The following is an 18,920-nucleotide window of genomic DNA, read 5'->3' on the forward strand; positions in this document are numbered from 1 at the left end:
AATTACGCAGTCGAGCGAGCTCGTCAGGCGTACATTGACAAAATGAATATTACTTAATCTACTCAATTTACCGCTTATGTCTGAATTTACATTTCTTCGCTGGAAATTTTACTGTGCAAGCAAAACTTGTGGCTTTCAGAGCTTTAGCTTAAGAATTAACAAAGATAGAAATAGAATATTCTTGCTTAAAAATTTATAATTATAATAATTGTGTGTAAGTTGCGTTACTTGACGCGTTTTTGGATTTCACTTAATCGGGCGTGAAATCCACGCAAATCTGGATGAAATTTTGAGGACGGTTGTACCGTCTCGGTATGCGGATTGCAACAATCGATAATCACTAGAAGAATAGAAAGGGAATTGATAGACGACGGCGATGAGGTAGTTCACTTTAGCGAAACGCCCGGATTATAACGACTCGTCGTGCTTTAATACAGCGGAGGTGCACAGTTGCAAACAACAGAGGGGTGAATAAAATCCAGACAAATACACAGCGGAACCCATTAATCTGTTGTTTATAATATCATATAGAAACACACATATAATATCAACACAATTCATGAAAATGTTATATAGAATTACTACATAAAATGCATATATATAAGAAATGTTACATATCAAATACACATTACACACTTAATCTTACAATATATTCTTTATATAATTAAGCATCTTGTTATTTTCATTCGATAGAATTTATATATATAATAAATGTTACATATAAAATACACATTACATATTTAATCTTACAATATATTCTTTATATAATTAAGCATCTTGTTATTTTTATTCGATAGAATTTATATTTCCTGATGATAAATGAAGAATCGGAACTATCGTATAACTAATGGAACGTAAAGAAAAGCGATCGCTGGAAAAATTAATTTTTACACATTACTTCACTCGGTATTGATCGACAATAATTACCGAAAGGATTGACAGATGCATAATATACATATGCATTTGTTACGGCACATATATAAGGTACTCGATACATTAACGTACTCATGACACACGCAACTAAATCGAAAATAATCTTACACGTATAAATTATATACCAAAATATAAAGAATAATGATAATCATGATACAATGCTATATTCATGTAACAAATTGGCGAGAACTGTACAATCGGATAGAGATTTGTTCGTTTGATTATCACGGTGTGATCAGGTGCGCTTACAGCGACGAGTAATCGATGAAATTGTATGAAAAAATCCCCTAAGGATTTCGAAAACCCACCTCCTTCCCGTACTTTCTTACGGAGAGCAGCCTCCATCTAAGTACTCCTCCTGTCATTGGATCGTTTTGAAGAGCACGCAAGACATAATTATAGCAAAGAACTGCAAGTTGAAAAAAATCAAATCAAAATACTGCGTAACAAATAAGAAATATATATTTAAACGCAAAGATGTGAAAACGCTAGTCACAGAAACGATTTTTTGAAAAGAAAAATACAAAAGAAAAAGTATTCGTGTATTTTATAATTCAATTCTAGAAGAAATATTTGCTAGATATTTTCCAACGCTGATGCTTCCTCTTAGATTTCAAGAGATTCATAAAAATGCAAACTGCACCCTTACCATCATGCATCCGAGTCCAAGACTAGCGCCGCCTATAAACTTTGAGTGCACGTGCAGGTTGTAATTAGTTCCGTTGATGCAACCCTCCACGTAAGCGTTCGAAGGATTCACCGTGTCCGAGCCGCTGTTGCAGTTAAATCGCTGCAAGCAGATAGACGGCCATGAGAAACACGGCTCGCGAGAAAGCCGATCGGCGGAGTGAAAGCGTGAGAGGACAAGACAGGGCGGTTAGGACTCGGGGCCGATTAAGTAATTGCGGCCAAATTGACGGTCTTCGGCGTTGCCGAAGGAAATCGGCGGGTCGTGAACGTTTCGGAATCGCGACGGCATCGCTCAAACCGCGAACAATTATTCGCGCCGATTTGCGAATCGCCACTCGGACTCACGGATCCCGAAAACTCTCGGTCTGTCGATTTTACCGCTACAAGTCCCGCTTTTGCACAAAGGTCAAGCGGAATTCTACTTCTAGATATTAAGATTCGATTTGACAGAACTCGGCGAGAGTCATTAAGCAACGGAGAGACATCGTAATTGTTGCCGTATGTGCAAACGCGTATTACAGTATGAGATGCACGTACGTAGTGAATTGCCGTCATTAGTTGCGCGGACGCGCAGCCGACTAACTATTTCATCAAGCTACGCACAGCCGCGTTGAGAAAGATAATTGATTTTTACCTGGCCAGGTAGAATTTCTCGGCAACAGCTCTCGGGCACGTTAAGACCATACTTTCCCCAATCCCTCCAGCTGTCAACGCCGCAACAGTGGTGCTAAAAGATTCAGAGTTAAATTAGCTACGGAAAATTTCGAATCATAATTGGATTCGACGCAGCGGCGAAAAACATACTCGATGTAAGATGATAAAATTTTCCGGAAATTACTCACCGTTGATTGCGTGATGTCCCAGGCGTCCCGAATGGACTTGCGACTGTCGTAAAGTCGGATCGAACTCTTCATCTCTCTGTCGACGTTCAGCAACTTTTCGCGGAAAACGTATCCGAGAACGCCGCCGATGATCATGGTGACGAACAGCAGAAGCATGACTATGAAGTACTGAAAAAGACGGGTCGAATTAATGAGTTTTCGAAGCTTCGAGAGTGAATAAAAAGCTGCGTGAATAAATAATTAAATTTTCTTTTCGATTAATTTGTTTCTGTGAGATTAATTCATAGTTTTTTCCGGCATCAATTCAATGCAAAGTTTACCGAACAACATGATGCTGAGATATCGATTATCGGATGGAAGTGAATGCTTGATACTTACTGTCAGAATCATACACTTGACTTCACGCGATGCACCGATACATCCGAAGAAGGCTATAAACGCCACGACGATCCCGCCAACTAGCAAGACGTAAACCGCACCGGTTAGTAGATCGTTCCCTACGAGTTCACCTATCGCTGGTATTTTGTCATCTAGGGCCAATGCGGCTAAGGCCGTTATGCCAGCCCCTCCAATCTAGAGTGCAGATTAATATTTAATTTCCATGTATGCATTATTGTATAAATATATTGCATTTTTAATAAGGTATAACTTACGAAGATAATCAAGTTCATGAGCAATAAGCCATATTTCATGAATTGACCGCAAAACTCTATCTCCGCTTCGTATTCTGACATCTCGCCTGTGTTAATCTGTTAACAAACCCAATAATAAAATTATCAATAAAATGCAAGAATGTTATAAAGATGAAGCTTTGATATTTTGCTAAGTGCTTGCCACTTTTTATTATAGCTTTGCGATTGTTTCCACGCTATTTTGCATAACGAATTAAAATTTGCAAATTTTATTCCAAGCAGAATTTGCACACTTTCCTCTTGTAAAAATTAATAGTCAAATTTTTGCCTTGTACTTTTGTCTTTCTTTTTTTGTCTCAGTCTATTATGTTATTTTACACCTTCGGTGTTATTATTTTTGCTCCGTCTCGTAAACGTAATATTATTAAATGGCTCGAAGGCTGCGAGACGAACGTAATTAGCCGAATTTTCATTACAGTCACGTATCATCGTTTTTAATTATGTCATACATCTCGATGACATCAGACTTATGTTTGACCTAGTTTGAAACACCTTGATCATACACCGTAACCCTGACCGTATTCATAGGCGTCGGACCTTCTTTGGTTTCACGGGGTTTCAAGATCGAGACGATAAAACTTATTATGCACAGGATGATAAAAAGGAGATTTAAAAATTCAGAAAACTTACTTCTTTAATTGGATTAAATAATTATGTAAAGTTAAATTTGAACGTTTCATTCATTGTCTAATTTCAGATGGATTTTACTTCAATTTTTTTTCAACTGTTTACACTTCAGAGTCTCGTTACGACTTTTTACGACTTAGATTGAAATCTAATTTATTCGAGTGCGTCTCGCGCTCGTGTTACGTAGTGTTTCACACTCATTAACCTGGCATTCTAATAACTGTTTACGAGTCAAGAGGATAAACGGACCTTCGTGATCAATGCGAGTTTTCACGGCTCGGAAAACTCCGGGCAACTTCCTGTTTTGAAAATACTACGCACACGGCACAATTACTCGTTATTGTTCATCGAACACGTAATAGGATTCCGGTGGTACAATGCCGTTCGGCAGCTTCGATATTTATGTCGCGGCACCGGATGGAGGCGCGATCAATTTCTGGAACACTCGCGTAACGCTTCATCGCTGGAGGACACGTTTCACCTGTCATAAGAACGTACACGTCGTTCTACATTTATTGACGCAGTGCGATCCTGAAGGAAACGATTCAGGTTAACGCGCACAATGATTGCTATCGCTCCGCACGATATAGCATACCGCACTCACATAAGCCTCCCGTGTTTTGTAACGCGTTGTAACGTAGACCTCGGTCACGCACCAGCATACTGCCTCGAAAAACACGTTGAGACCGAGAGAGAAAGTGGCTTCTCCCTTCGCAGATTAAGTAATCCACGGTCAGCGCGAGACGCAAAAATGACGCGATGATGCTCGCACCTTGCAGCCTTGCATATCGCGGATGACGTCATACGCAAAGATGATGTCGAGATCTTTTTCAAAGTTTATCTTGTTGAGGTTGCTTTTCTGTATGTTAACAGCATCCGATTACTTGTTATTCCACGAAGTGGAATGAAGTCATGAGAGAATCTACATCCTGGTTTATATAGAGTGACCCAGAAAAAGCCGAGGAAGTGTTGTATCAACAAGTTACGAAGGTAAATCAATTTTTTTCAAAGCCACCTTGGATTCGAGAGATTAATCAAAAATTCAAAAAGAATGGCTCAAAACTACGTCTGGAATATCTTGTACACAAAGATGCGCGTTTTAAGAATTAATTTGCAAGTCAATAGTCGCGAAACTTTGTTGGAAAATGTGTGCTTAAAAGTGACTCGCGCTTGTTAAATAAATTACTGGATCTCGGCGTAGAAGTGTCGATGCAATCTGAGTAACAATCTCTGACTTCATCAGTTAAAAACGTCGTAGCGTAGAATGCTGAAGTATGTAGTTCGCTTTATTGCGAGTTATCGGGTGAAGCGGCGTCTTTCCCTTAAGGCAATGAAGCAACAAATATACCATTTATTTGCTCTTCCTTAAACACGCAATGTCAGAGTAACACTTGGACGATTCCGCGGCCGTCAATCCCGCGTCTATTTAAACGCAGAGGAACACAAGCGCGAAACTTTATTTGTATAGAATTATTTTCAGAGTTTCTACCGCGAGATAAACACGACGCCTTTCACATTCGCGAGAAATCAGCATCCACGTGTCTCAGCGAACAATCACGTATTTATCCGCGTGATGCGAAACACTTCTCTTACATGTGCTAAAAATAGTTACATGTATGCGTATATCTGCAAACAATCTTGGCAGAATTGTGAACGATTGTTCACAAATTGTTGACAAGAAATGCCGGGAATGTCCGTAGAAACAGGAAGAGCGTGTAGGAAGAAGGAAGAGATTGAAGCCCCCGATAAATCGAAAGTTAATCTTGGCGCGAGGTCGCCGAGCTTCATTCTTCCAAGTAGTACTACGACGATCCCTGTTCAACTGTTCCTTTCATACTCACGCTGAGTTTATGAAAACTGAACTTATAAGCTATGCGCAAACTGATACGTGCAATCGGAGCGCGTTTCAACGAAAACGAAACCGACGCCGTGCGACACCCTTGTGTACAATCGTTGCTTCTACGATGTACGAGCATTCATCTTCGTGAGATTTACGATAATTTTTGTAAACATCGCGTCGGGAGGGGAAGTCGGTAACATCGGCTAGTAATATAAAAATCGGCGCGTTACATCTCGAAGTTACACGGAGATCCGCCAAATGATTTCAATGCTCTCACGAATTTAGGACAAAATATATCGCGCGCGAGTGAAATTTCTCATCATAATTATTTTTTAATAGATGACGCTTGCATATTTGACATAACTGCTGACAGAACCGCAAAATCTGCAAAATTTGGAACATTATATCGAATGTTCTTGTGGTACAACAACAAATCTATAAATATATTTTACATTTTAAAACAGGTTTTTATTGATTTTTCTTTAATATACCGGAATAGTTGAAGGCATATAATGTAAATGCGCACAAGAGTCTCTCTACCTAAATCTAGTTTTAGAAAGGCTCTATAAAGAATCTTTTAACGATTCGAGTCACGTAGCAGCGCTACATATTAAAATGTATTCGTCTTATATTTCGATAAAATATAACATCTTTCTGTGAAATTTTCTTTTAAATATAATTGCACGTTTATCAAATAAAAAAAATAAATATACTGCTTTTTATAATATTTAAAAATAAATACATTTAAAATTAAACAGAATAATTAAGGAATAATGGCACTTATCTTTGTGCCGCATTTATAAATCATGATAACTGATTTAATTAGCTTCTTATTGTTACTGATAGAAAATATGTGTGTATCAAAATATTTAAAAATATAAACTGGCGAAATTTTGCGGCTCTTATTGTCAGCAACTTTCTCGCTTATTAGCCATCAAGTTCATTCACGTGTATGTAAATTAAATTAGCACATTAACTAAGAAAGTTTCTGTCTTCTCGTCCGACCACTTCATGAATTGATATTATTCGACGAACGTAGGCGCAAGTTAAGCTACATATTATTTCCTTAACGAACTAGATTATCTTTAATTATACTTCCTTTCTGTGTGATTCATGACCTCAGAACAATATTATGATAAAACAACAATTTAATCTAATAAGATATACGGGTAATTTACTTTGAAAATGAAATTAGTCAGACTCTCATACAGCACAAAATATCCTACATATCCTTAGGACATCTTAGGGAGATCTCAATGTCCTCAGAACATCCTTCGGACACCGAAATATCCTCGATGTCCTGAGGATATCCTGAGGATGTTTTGTGCTGTATGGACTGTATGTTAGCGATGTCATTTTCATATCAATTTCCTTGTTTGTGCGTGTTAATTTAAAAAATTAAAAACTCGCGAAACAGGATTTTCTCCTTTAACTAAAACTTCAACTTTTTGCAAAGCAGAAACTTATCAAAATATCAGATTCGTATAATTATGAAACTGCGACGCGTTGAGCGTAAATGGCGGTAACTTCTGCGATGAATCACCGCGATGCGTCCTGGCGTCTCTACGTCAATCGAGGGAGAAGAAAAACCGTTTTCATGCGAGTCGCGGTGCTACGATATCCTCTAACCGACGCCGATCGATTGCTCAACATTTCTACTTACGCTGATCCCAGGCGTGAATCCTTTCTCCATTCGGCGGTAAGCGGCGGGAAAACAAATAATTCCTTTCTTTCCGCGGAGAGCTTCCCTAGTTTCGAAGATGCCAAGCGATGAATTGCGTGCGCACTGGAAAGGACTCAATGGACCATCGACGACGATCGCATTCGTGTTTCGTTTTCGGCGAGGGAATTTCGTATAAGGCGTCTAGTGCCGGACGATCAGCGTGAACACATGCGATTTCAGGCCGAGTCGGAGTGAAACTGAAATGGTAAGACCGAGCGAACTTCTGTCTCGTTCACTCTCTCTTTCCGTCTCCGTCCTACTATTTTTCTCCTGCTCCCTTCCCAATCGCTTTTATACTATAGTCTCTCTCAACAAGTTATCGTTCACTGTGGCATACGCGTCGCGTATACGTTACTACTATCACGGTCTAACTATAGTGCGAGCCGTTGTATATACGAGTTGAAGCACGAAGAAAATCTATGATGGGGTCCAATGAAAATGGGGAATTGCGTTTGGTACATATACAGGAGACGCATGCTCAAATATGCGCGCGTGCGCACACGCACACAATGTTATGGGGCCTCTTCTCGAGCTCCATTTTCGATCCGGAATGCAAATGCGATAATCAAGTCATCTATCGTTTGCAAAAGATAATCGTTAACATAATTGTTTTGATAATTTCTGTCGCGACATTCCTCGATAACACTCGTCGCTGAAAGAAGTATAGCGTTGTCTCACTTTCATTGCACGGAATCTTAAGCGAGTTATATGGGGAGATCTAAGCGGACACTCTATTATTCAATTATTCAATTATTACGCGAAACACGAAAAAAAGTCGAAAAGTAAAGGGACATTTTTAATTAATTTAATTTAGGAATCAAAAATTCCTTTACTTTTTTACTTTTCTTCAACTTTTTTGAATCATAACTTTTTCCACCCATTAATATATAATTATTATTAAACGTTTATATTCTACGATAATGTAAATTAAGTAATACACTATTGCACGATCAACTTGCTTTTTGGCTCTTTACGCTCCTGTTTAATAATTTTGATTTTGAAAATCATATGAGCCTTATATCTTTTTAATTTTTAATTATTATTAATATATAATTATTATTCTAATACTCTTTGTAGAATGTTTCTGATAAAGAAATTGTCCGATTTAGTCTAAAGTATTTTTCTTACATTAATACGCTTTTATATTTCTTTTTTATATTATTTACACAATTATAACGATTGTATAATTTCAAGAAACAATTAATTGTTGAGTTACATCAATTACATTGATTATTGAGGGTGCATTTTATCAAATGTGAAGTGAGATTAAACGTGGGTGGGTCTTGACTATTTGTAACACGCATATCACGTGCTTCCGTCATCTCCAAAGTTAATTCGCATTTGATAGCGGTAATTTCAACGTTTGTTTAGTAACTACTCCACCCAAGCAATAATCGTTGGCCCTAATTGAAATAATCGGCATTCAGGCTTTAAGAGTTTTAATGAAACCATCGTTGTACGTTAATTTTGCGAATATTACGCAAAGTAATATATTTGTAATTTTTGTCATTTTTTTTATATGTATTGGCTTTACAAAAGAATATTTAATATAACACACTTTATCCACATAAATTAATTCTACTTGTAAGATATTTTTCATATTTCAAAAACATAATATTATTTTTTTATACAATTTGTTGCGTGTTATAAATTATATAAAATAGATTTTAAAAACCTGGAAGCGCTTCATTATCTAAACACTAATATAATGACACAATTATTGTTGATTCATTTTGGAGAATGTATATATAAAAGTAAGAAAATCTGGCTTACTTAATCATAAGGATCGCGATTAAATATTACAATATATAAACATAAGTTCTAAATAACATGAAAGAAATTTATTTTAAATCACTCGCGTAGACGATCCCAGCGGTATCTATTGAGAAACAAACGCACGATGTTTAGGGTGCAAAATGGCGACGAGTATTTTCAAGGTAGATAGGTGCGGTTCTCTTGTCCGAGTAATTATAATCGCCGCACCAGCGCAACGTTATTTCGTGTGATAGCTTCTGCTTGTGATTGTTTTGGTGAAATCGAAATATTTGGTCGAATTGTTGTTCGAACGGCTTGCTGCGATAGCTCGTGGTTTAACGTGTCAGCTGTTAGATGTTTGTATACGTTCAGATGCATACATCGTTTGTAACGCGTTGCAACGCGTTGTAAGCCACGAACAGTATGCAATAACGCTTTACGCTCGACAGCTGCATCGATCCAATGAAACGTGAACAATTTTTATCGAATAAAGAGAAAACCAGGTACAGACATGGAGAACTTGGAAGCGTTGGGATGGTGAGTAAAGTACACTCAACATTGTGCCACTTGCTGACTTTGCTAAAGAGAAATTCATACTTTTACTCTTAAAAATTAGACAATTCACGATTATTTCAAGTCTGATAAATATTTCTAATTATTTTATTTAACTAATTAAAAAGCGAAGGAGTGAAAAGATCTAAAGCCGGTTTTTTGTGCGAAAAGGACATGTACTGAAATTATAAAACATACAAACATTTCAACCTGTCATCAAAACATTTGTTTTCTATATTTTGTAATTTTAATAAAAGTTCTTTTTGCGTTCGTCCTTGAAAAATCGGCTATTGTCGCTTCTTCACTTTTTAATTTCGAATCATTACAGCCTTTATAATTTATAATTTTTATTTAACTAATTTTCTTTTTTATTAGGTACCTGTCCGATCATGGTTATAGTGCAGCGACTGATTCAGGAAACATAGTTGATACGCAAAGGATAATAAAACGATTGTTAGATGTACGTATTATGCAATTATCCACAGACAAATTGTTAGAATTATTATTATTATTAAAATTCAGCAAAGTAGATATTGGTTGGGAAAAAATATATTTAAAAAATTGAACTATTTGCAGCTTGATTTAAGAGAAATTGGTAGTGGGAATGGCGATATCCATCAGGGAAATATCGTGTTGCAAATACAAAAAATACGTAATATCTCTACACCTAAGGGAAATGAGGAATCAAAAGCAGTACCACGAATGTTAAAATTATCAATGACTGATGGAAAAAATAATTTTCAAGCTTTAGAAGTTGATCATATATCAGCTTTAAAGTAAGTATATCAAGTTGTATTACTTTTTGTATTTCTTTTTAATTTTTATCTTATAGTAATTTTATGTGCTTTTAGCTTAAACACACCACCTGGTACAAAGATATTAGTAAAGTCAGGAGGTTTACCTACATCACATGGAATCTTTTTAATAATACCGTCACATATAATTCATGTGCTTGGAGGAAGAGTTAATAATCTAGTGGAAAAATGGGAATTAAATAAGGTAAACAATATTTTATTTAATGGATATAAACTATTTTAGTTAGGATAATAGTAATAATAAGCATTCTAATTCAATATATACAATAATTAAATATAATTTTATTTAATTAATGCAAATATTTTTGTTATAGAAATTGGCTTTACACACCCGGGTAAGATCTGCTGAAGAAGGCGGACCACCACCATGGATTCCATTTGGCAAAAAGATTATAAAAGTTTCAGAGCAAGATAAAAACTTTAAAGCTCTGGTAGAAAAGGAAAAAACTGGCAAAGAGAATAGCGAATTTGAGACTCAACGTAAAGATGCAATAGCGGAAGCTGCCAAACAAGGCTGTAAAAAAGTATTTGGTGGCGGAAATAAGCAGGTTTGTAACTCATTTTTATATTTAACTCAAATATTTATATGAATAATATTTAAAAATTTATATTTTTCACAGCTATTAGATCATAGCGTTCAGAAAATTGTAGATCGAGGATTTACCGTAGAGCAAGCTGAGTATGCTTTGAGGGTCAATAGAAATAATGTGGATAAAGCTTTAAAAAGCTTGCAGAAAACTGACTATAAACATAAGTAAGTTTGTTTCTTTTTTTCTCTTTTTTTCTTTTTTACTCTGCCATCAAATTATAATCTTTTTACGATAGCGCTAAGGAATCTCGAGAATCGCGAGAGCCACGTGGCAAGCGATTCGACAAGAAGACCGAGGAGAGTAAACCTAGCAGTGGAAAAATATCCTTATTCGACTTTCTTGAAGATAAGCTGCCTGTGCAGGCTGAAAGTGTTGAAACAACCATTTCAGCACAAAATAATTTTGCGCAGTACAACGAAAGTAATCAAGATCGTCTTGAATCTAAGGGTATCGATACACAAAGTGGAAGAGGCGGACGGTATGTAACTACTTTATAGGGTGGAATTGTTTTAACAAAGTATTGGTTCTTCTAATATCGATTTTTATAGAAGTCAAAAAGGAGGTCGCGGATCCTATCAACCTCCCCCCAGATACTCCCAGATGCAGGAGGAGCATAAAAACAATAAACGTACGAATAATAGCAATTCCACCATGTATTCGCAATACAACGGAGCTAGTCATGCACAGCAAAATAAGCCACCGAGATTCCAGCGCAATCAAGAGTTTCAGCATCAATATCAACACGATGGAGGTAGAGAAGCGCAAAAATTCTCTCAGCCGAACGATTATAGAAATATGCGCGCAAGTAATGTAAATGCCAGTGGCAGCGGTAATGAGAACTATAACAAAAATCAGACTGAACTGCAGGGAAAGAATTTTGGTAGTAAAAGAACCCATGATGTTGATGCTGAGGCGAAAAATAGGCATCCGTACGATGTTTCTCACGACAGGCATAATCGGATGCAACAAAATGGTACTTCTAAGGTGTATTCCTCCAATACAACCGAACAAAATTTTAAGAATCAATTTAGATATCAACCAAATACTAATCCTGGGAACCGGATGTCTATGAATCCCAATATGCAAAGAAGCGAAAACTATTACAGCAATCAAAATACCAACACATCTGCGAATACGTGGGTATGGCGAGTAGGTGATAAGTGTATGGCCAAATATTGGGAAGATAACAGGGTAAGTACAATCTTTTTTTACATCATTGACACGTCATTAAGCGTAAGAGTTATTTAATATTTTTGCACCAAATTTTTAGTATTACAATGCTGAAGTTACTGGTGTTTCCGAGAGAACTTGTGTAGTGCAATTTAAGGGATTCGAGAACTATGAGGAAGTGCTTCAGGCAGACTGCATACCAATAACAGATGACGTATGTAAAATTGCAAAAGAGTATAAATATTGATGTCGATATGCTTATAATAATTTTTCTTGTGACAGTATCAGATTCAGGATCATGCTCCGGATATAAGACGGCAAGATCAGCGTACTAACAATCGACATCCTCGTTATGATCAGGGCCACAATCATATAAATGGTGAGTAAAAAAATATTAAATTATATTTACAAGTTTTTTGTACATTTGTTCGAGATATTTTAATATCAATGCATTTTAATAAAAAAAAAAAATAAAAAAAAAAAAAATTATGATTGCAGCAGGTATGGAATTTCGACGAGGCGGAAGTGGTACTGCCGGTGGGAATAAGGGATACAATAAAAAACGAAGTCAGCAGCGAAGTGCACAACCTATCTATCAACCACCGGCGCAAAGAGGACACAATTCTATGCCAATTAATAGTCAAAATACTCAACATAATTCCTTTTTTTAATGTAACTTTAGTCTCACATCTTTAGTGAAAAAAAAGCTTCTACTAAGTATTGAAGCAGTTAAATTTGCTACTGAGGATTGATCTAACAGGTTGCTACACATTAATCCGACAGGTTAAGTGCTGTTAATATTAATAGACGGTGAGTTGTGTGCCACATTTGATTTCCATTTTAACTAAATTAAATACGTGATAATTTAATACGAAGCACAAACTGGCTTTTCATGTCATACATACATGAGAAGGAAGAACATTACTGTAAAATATCGACTGTGTTCTCAGAATATTATAATATTTGTATTGTAGAAAAATTGATTCTTACTACTGCAGAACAGAGCAATGTCTGTACCTCGTCCACTTTAGCTGTAATACTAATAAATCTTGTAATATCTAATTCACACACCGATGTTAGTCTACCTATCTACATAATTTTATTTCTTTGAAGTAATTCTTATTTAACATTTGCCTCTCCAGAGGGCGTTAACGTGGTGATATTATAGTTCCCGTAAGATTACCAATCTTCACTAACATTTTACCAGTGATCTAACTTAACCTACAATAATAATCTGGACATATATTTATAAATGTTTATACATTAACAGTTTATGATATCTGAATTACACATACACAATGAGGCTTGGATCAGTTCTGTTCGCTATTACTAAGATACCGTATAGATTTAGAGGGTGAGTACTAACTTTTGTTCTCCATAAAAAGTATCTCGTATTATTTAACAGAAACTTGTGCTTAAATGGCAATATATTACTTTTTTATCATTTCATAGATACATTATTTTATCAATCATTATTTTATATCATACAGGAAATACCGCAAAGTTAAGAAACCAACTTTGCAAGATTTATTTAACATGAAGCATGACTTTGAAAGGGAAGAAAGAAACATGTTAATCCTACGGCATCCCTATATTACACTTCAACAAAGTCATGGTCACACGGGAGAAACAAAGCAATCGAGGAAAGACAAGTTTCTCACCAAGATATATGCAGAACACAGACAAAAGTTTCAAAAAGAAATTACTATTGCCGAACGTTTATGTCATATGAGAGTTACAGAAGCATGGGATTAAATGCTCTAATATCTGGACACACTATTATTTCGTAAATTGCTTTAGATCCTTGCAAATTAAATGAATGTCAAAAATGTAATATAATTTTTTTCTTTGCAACATTTTATATAGTAAGTACAATCTAAAGTATATTTTACAAAGTATTTTTCAAATAGAATATATATAGAATATATTACACCAATTTATCTAACTTGCATTATGAAAGTGTATAAATTAAAAAATTAATACTGTGACATTATTGTTCCAAAGCGCTAAATTATATTTATGCAGAACAAGTTTAAGCCTGCACTTCTACTAAAATGCTGTCCTGAAACCGTTTTGAAACATCCTTTGGTTTATTTTCCATCCAACCGAATGGATCCGTATTAATTTCTTCTTCTGTTAACGTTCTTTCTTCATAAAGCATATTTGCAAAATCTGATACGACAGGATCAGCATTAACACTGCTTATTCCTATTACCTTGCCATTCTTGAGATAATAAGCAAAAAATTCCAGTTTATCCAACGAACCATAAATTTTTATGCTGGTGGGCTTTCCATGGCCTAAAAATAAAATTTAAAAATTCTTAATTGGATTTTTAACATTTTATCAAATTCAACAATTATATTTTCGAAAAATTGTATTACCTGCGTATCTGTAATTTTTGCCCAGTAAATTTGTCCAGAAGAATGGTACAGTCTTCAAAGGAGTTTCTTTACCGCATATGTTTAATGCTGCAATTTTGCCATGATAATGAGCTAAGGAATAATGGCCTATCGCAGCCAGCATATCATCGGATCCATATATTGGTGCGTAAGCTATATCACCTCCAGCATACACATTTTCTATATTCGTTCTTAAGTGCTGTAATTTGATATCCAATATTGAAATATGAAGTGATGGATGATCAAAAACATATAAAGATCAAAAGTTATACCTTATTTACTACTATAGTGCCATCGTCCCTCATTTGAACAGATGATTCCTTCATCCAATCTGTATAAAACGTAGATCCTATTCCAACGACGGCTATATCAGCTGATAAAATCTGACCATCCGTAAGTTCAATTTTAGCTAAAACATTTTCTTCTCCTTCTTTTGAAATAAATCGCTTGATATTATTTTGAAAGATAAATTTCACGCCTAAAAAATAATTTATTATTCTTATAGAAATGTATAAAAGATGTATACTATGCATAATGAATTTATACAAAACCTTTTGCCTCATGTTCCTTTTTAATTCTGTTGCCAATGTCCGCTCCAAATATCGCTCTGAGGGGTACAGTGTCACGTCCTATTACTGTGACGGACGCGCATTTATTGATACAATAAGCTGCCGCTTCCATACCAATAAAGCTCAATCCTAGTACGACTACATGCTTCTCAGGAGACAGCAGTGAATATACACCTTGCGAATCAGTATAATCTCGCAGCACAAAAATGCTTGACAAGTTACTTCCAGGCACATTCGGCATCCTTGGTTTGCTGCCTGTGCAAGTAAACAAGTAATCATACTTCAAGTCCTCTTTATTACTTAGTTTGACAATATTTTGTGTCGTATCTAAACCTGTAACAAAATAATATCGTAAAATATTAAGCAACTTAACTAAATACTTGTTGTTTAATTATTGCTTATTCTTTTTCATACCTATTGCTTCTACACCAAGTTTTGTCTCAATTTTGTGATCATCATAAAACAAGGGCGGTCGTAGTGCTGCCTTATGAACATCAAAATCTAATATTTTAGATACTTTTATTCGATCATAAGGTACAACATTCTCCCTGCACACCATAATGATACGTCCTGTAAAGCCTTCCTGTCGTAAACTCTCTGCGCAGGTTGCACCTGCTGGTCCTCCGCCAATTATTACAACCGTTTTCACATTTTCAGGATCACGCGCAGACATGTCCTTCACACGTTTGTTAATATCCAGATCTTTGCGTTTGGCTCTTACATGAACCTGGCCAGCCTCGTCTACGCGAACCTATTAAAACACATAGGGATAATATATTAAACAATTATACATGCAAAAAGAAATGCAGGAAAGGATTGTGAAAGATTTATTTTCATACCTTGTAACATGGCAAGGAATCTAAGCCCGGATAATCTTCAATGTCACCTGTTTTAATATTGAAGCATGCACCGTGCCATGGACATCTCACTCTTCCTTCTCCTAACGCACCGGTATGTAGCAAAGCTCCGTAATGCGTACATTTGGTACCGATTGCATGCAATTCTCCTTTCTGTTTCACCAATAGAATTTTCCCTCCATGTTCTCCAAGCGGCAATAATTTCATTTCATTTTCGTTGATATCTTCTTGCTTGCATACCACATCTTCGATGTAGTCATGGTGCTCTGATGGACCTAATGAAGACAAAACAATCCAATTTAATTAAATTATTTATAACAATAATCATAGTTTTTTTATGGACATGTTATCAGAGGTGCAGCAACAGGTAACTCACAGGAACAACAACATGGTAATACATTGTATTTCTGTGGAATATTTTCTGCTACGTGACACTTATTACAAGTATAATTTTTATTTTCTTTATTTTTATTGAACATAATGAAAGGAATATTTTTCATCGATTAAAAACCATTAAATTCTACAATTATTAATCATAAATATACATGAAAAAAACAGCACATGAGTATGTCAAATGTAAGAATACATAAGCCAATATATGGAAGTTTGATATTTTCTAATAAGAGAAAATAGCCCACCAAATTCATTACGTCTCCATAGCAGTCCATAAACAATAGAATGCTCATGACACTCATTTGCGGAAATAAAAAGAAATACTACCTTTAATCAATTTGCCCACTGAATATCTCCATATCAGAACAAAAAGCTTCGTTAATAAACTACGTAATACATGACTCGCGTTTATTAAATAACGTAGCATATAATCGAATATAATAAGGAAATTTAGAAAAGCACATGGGGATTTCCAAGTGCCATTATCTCGTACGTGATGACAGTTGCACTCGATAGGTTATCGGTTGTCAGTGATTTAACACGGGATTCCGTGATAATTGCAACGTGAGCTTTTTCAAGATGCAACGAAACGATCTAATGAAATAAATGACTCGTCAGAAATAGAGTTTCGCGCAATTTGTCGTCATTACGTTACGACACAACGATGCAATTAGTATCTTGTGCACGTGGCACAGATACATAAGTCCAAAGATGTGCAACATCCATATACGTCGTGCGCAGAAAATTTCTCATACATCTATCGAAGTGTGCACAAAGTGATACTTGTATGAGACAATGGACACACAAACGCAAAGATTTCGTTTATATAAAGTATATGAAAAATAATCATTCTATCTTTTCAAACACTACATTTTTTAAATCGAATCACTTTGATATGACAGTTGATAACTGTCATGATTTTTGATATATTCATTATCATTTTTAATTTATCATTAATGGTGTAGTGGAATATATTGATAAGGAGAGCAACAGATATTAGCAAAAGTAAAAACTTATTCTACAATTTGCACAAAAAAGTTTTCGCTCAAAATAAAAATATTCGCCTTGTTTTTCTATTTTTTACAACAACACAATAAACATTAATCAACGTCGGGCGGTAAAACTTGATTGTGTAAACCGGTTTACAAATACATTATATAATTCGTGTCTTTTATTATTCATATTTTCCAAACAGTAATCATTATAACCTCTAATCAAAAGTGTTTTTATTTTAAGCAACTGCTCCAATATCGTTCTAATACTTTTCCAAATGTGCGCTGCGATTGAGAAAAAAAGCATTTACTCTTGTAATCTACATTTCTTTTATTCTACCTTTGCGTCAAATATTACAAGGCCTACCCTGGAAACGACGTAAAAACGGCGTGTCCATCAAGGCAGTCCACCGTCTTCCAAGCGCAAGTGTTCTGACACACCGCATCGATCGCCGCAAAAGGCACTAAAAACCTGTCACTGCGATTCGATCGTGCGTCCTCGTGTTACATAGAATAAACACTATTTTTCACAAACGAACTAGTCACTGTACTCTGTGTAATTTCCCATTGTTAATTGAATGCTTCGGAACAACAGCGGACCTACTTTTTCCAAGAACGTGGAAAAAGAATTTAAAAACTAATAGAATCAAACAATTTTTTGCAGATTTTTAAAAAAGCGATTTAGATAAAATTTAACCATGCGAGCTATTAATTGAGAACAATTATAAAATAAATTTTAATATAACAATGTGAAATATAAGACTAATTTTGTTGTTTGTTAAGAAATAAAGGCAAAAAATTGTTTCGGATTTTACAATAGTTTTTATTTTTCAGTTTTCTTTGTAGTTAATTTTTGCAAGAGAATACACACCTGTTGCGACGGATTTATCCTGATTCGAGCCAGTGCTCTTCCTGAAAGCCTTGCAATTACTCGCGCCCATGATGCAGTGAACGAACTTTCAGCCGAAATGCGACAGGAAAATGCGCGTGGTGTATCTACGGATCGACAGCGATCATCTGTCTACTGTAAGTTTCCTTGTGATTTACGTACAACAGTCAACCTTGAGACGTTCCCCGCAGCGGCGTTTAGATCCTTTGTATAACTTTCACATCGTAAATGTACGTCTACTGTACCATGTCTGAGGTTGGTTCTGCAATGAAATTATGTATAACACGCACAAGTTTCTTAATGTGAAAAATAATGAAAAGAGTGAAATTGGAAAAGGTTCCAAGTTCCAAAGAATCGCACGTAGCGTGATAAGATATCGTGACTCATTATCTTACGACACACTTTTATTAAGAGAGAGAACAAAGAATATCTTGATAAGAATTAAGTATTCAAAAGTCATCTGAATCTGGTCAGCGTAGTGTAAAAGGCAATTAAAAAAAAATTTAATACTTTGGTAAACTATAGATTATATTTTTCAGAAAAATATCATAAGATAGATTTATAAATATAATAACACTTAAAATTATTATT

General features: G+C 35.5%; 3 protein-coding genes across 7 annotated transcripts; 1 reads left to right on the forward strand and 2 right to left on the reverse strand.

The window, feature by feature from the left end:
• Positions 1 to 498: 498 nt before the first annotated feature.
• On the reverse strand, positions 499 to 7,710 carry LOC105669586 (CD151 antigen). 2 transcript variants are annotated; one of them, XM_012362631.2, is made up of 7 exons: positions 7,288 to 7,710; positions 3,119 to 3,214; positions 2,844 to 3,038; positions 2,466 to 2,633; positions 2,258 to 2,350; positions 1,583 to 1,723; positions 499 to 1,342 (listed from the first exon to the last, which is right to left on the reverse strand). In XM_012362631.2, exons 1-7 carry the CDS (start codon positions 7,315 to 7,317, stop codon positions 1,295 to 1,297), a joined length of 771 nt encoding a protein of 256 aa, XP_012218054.2. In that variant the 5' UTR covers positions 7,318 to 7,710; the 3' UTR covers positions 499 to 1,294. The 2 variants fall into 2 exon arrangements, with proteins under 2 accessions (XP_012218054.2, XP_012218055.2); XM_012362632.2 differs by lacking the exon at positions 7,288 to 7,710 and adding an exon at positions 4,034 to 4,547.
• Positions 7,711 to 9,224: 1,514 nt separating this feature from the next.
• Tdrd3 (Tudor domain containing 3) lies at positions 9,225 to 13,291 on the forward strand. Of its 2 annotated transcripts, none has more exons than XM_012362634.2 (11): positions 9,225 to 9,639; positions 10,030 to 10,114; positions 10,231 to 10,430; positions 10,506 to 10,653; positions 10,784 to 11,017; positions 11,090 to 11,223; positions 11,295 to 11,537; positions 11,608 to 12,250; positions 12,330 to 12,443; positions 12,512 to 12,608; positions 12,731 to 13,291. In XM_012362634.2, exons 1-11 carry the CDS (start codon positions 9,614 to 9,616, stop codon positions 12,898 to 12,900), a joined length of 2,094 nt encoding a protein of 697 aa, XP_012218057.1. In that variant the 5' UTR covers positions 9,225 to 9,613; the 3' UTR covers positions 12,901 to 13,291. The 2 variants fall into 2 exon arrangements, with proteins under 2 accessions (XP_012218057.1, XP_012218056.1); XM_012362633.2 differs by having other exon boundaries at positions 9,227 to 9,639; positions 12,728 to 13,291.
• A 623-nt stretch (positions 13,292 to 13,914) lies between these two features.
• LOC105669588 (apoptosis-inducing factor 3) lies at positions 13,915 to 18,631 on the reverse strand. 3 transcript variants are annotated; one of them, XM_012362637.2, is made up of 7 exons: positions 18,312 to 18,631; positions 16,038 to 16,330; positions 15,613 to 15,949; positions 15,181 to 15,531; positions 14,902 to 15,107; positions 14,612 to 14,828; positions 13,915 to 14,527 (listed from the first exon to the last, which is right to left on the reverse strand). In XM_012362637.2, exons 1-7 carry the CDS (start codon positions 18,379 to 18,381, stop codon positions 14,262 to 14,264), a joined length of 1,740 nt encoding a protein of 579 aa, XP_012218060.1. In that variant the 5' UTR covers positions 18,382 to 18,631; the 3' UTR covers positions 13,915 to 14,261. The 3 variants fall into 3 exon arrangements, with proteins under 3 accessions (XP_012218060.1, XP_012218059.1, XP_012218058.1); XM_012362636.2 differs by lacking the exon at positions 18,312 to 18,631 and adding an exon at positions 17,808 to 17,967; XM_012362635.2 differs by lacking the exon at positions 18,312 to 18,631 and adding an exon at positions 16,776 to 17,262.
• Between the last annotated feature and the right edge of the window lie 289 nt (positions 18,632 to 18,920).

Source organism: Linepithema humile, chromosome 1, assembly GCF_040581485.1.
Source record: "Linepithema humile isolate Giens D197 chromosome 1, Lhum_UNIL_v1.0, whole genome shotgun sequence".
NCBI classification, from domain to species: domain Eukaryota; kingdom Metazoa; phylum Arthropoda; class Insecta; order Hymenoptera; family Formicidae; genus Linepithema; species Linepithema humile.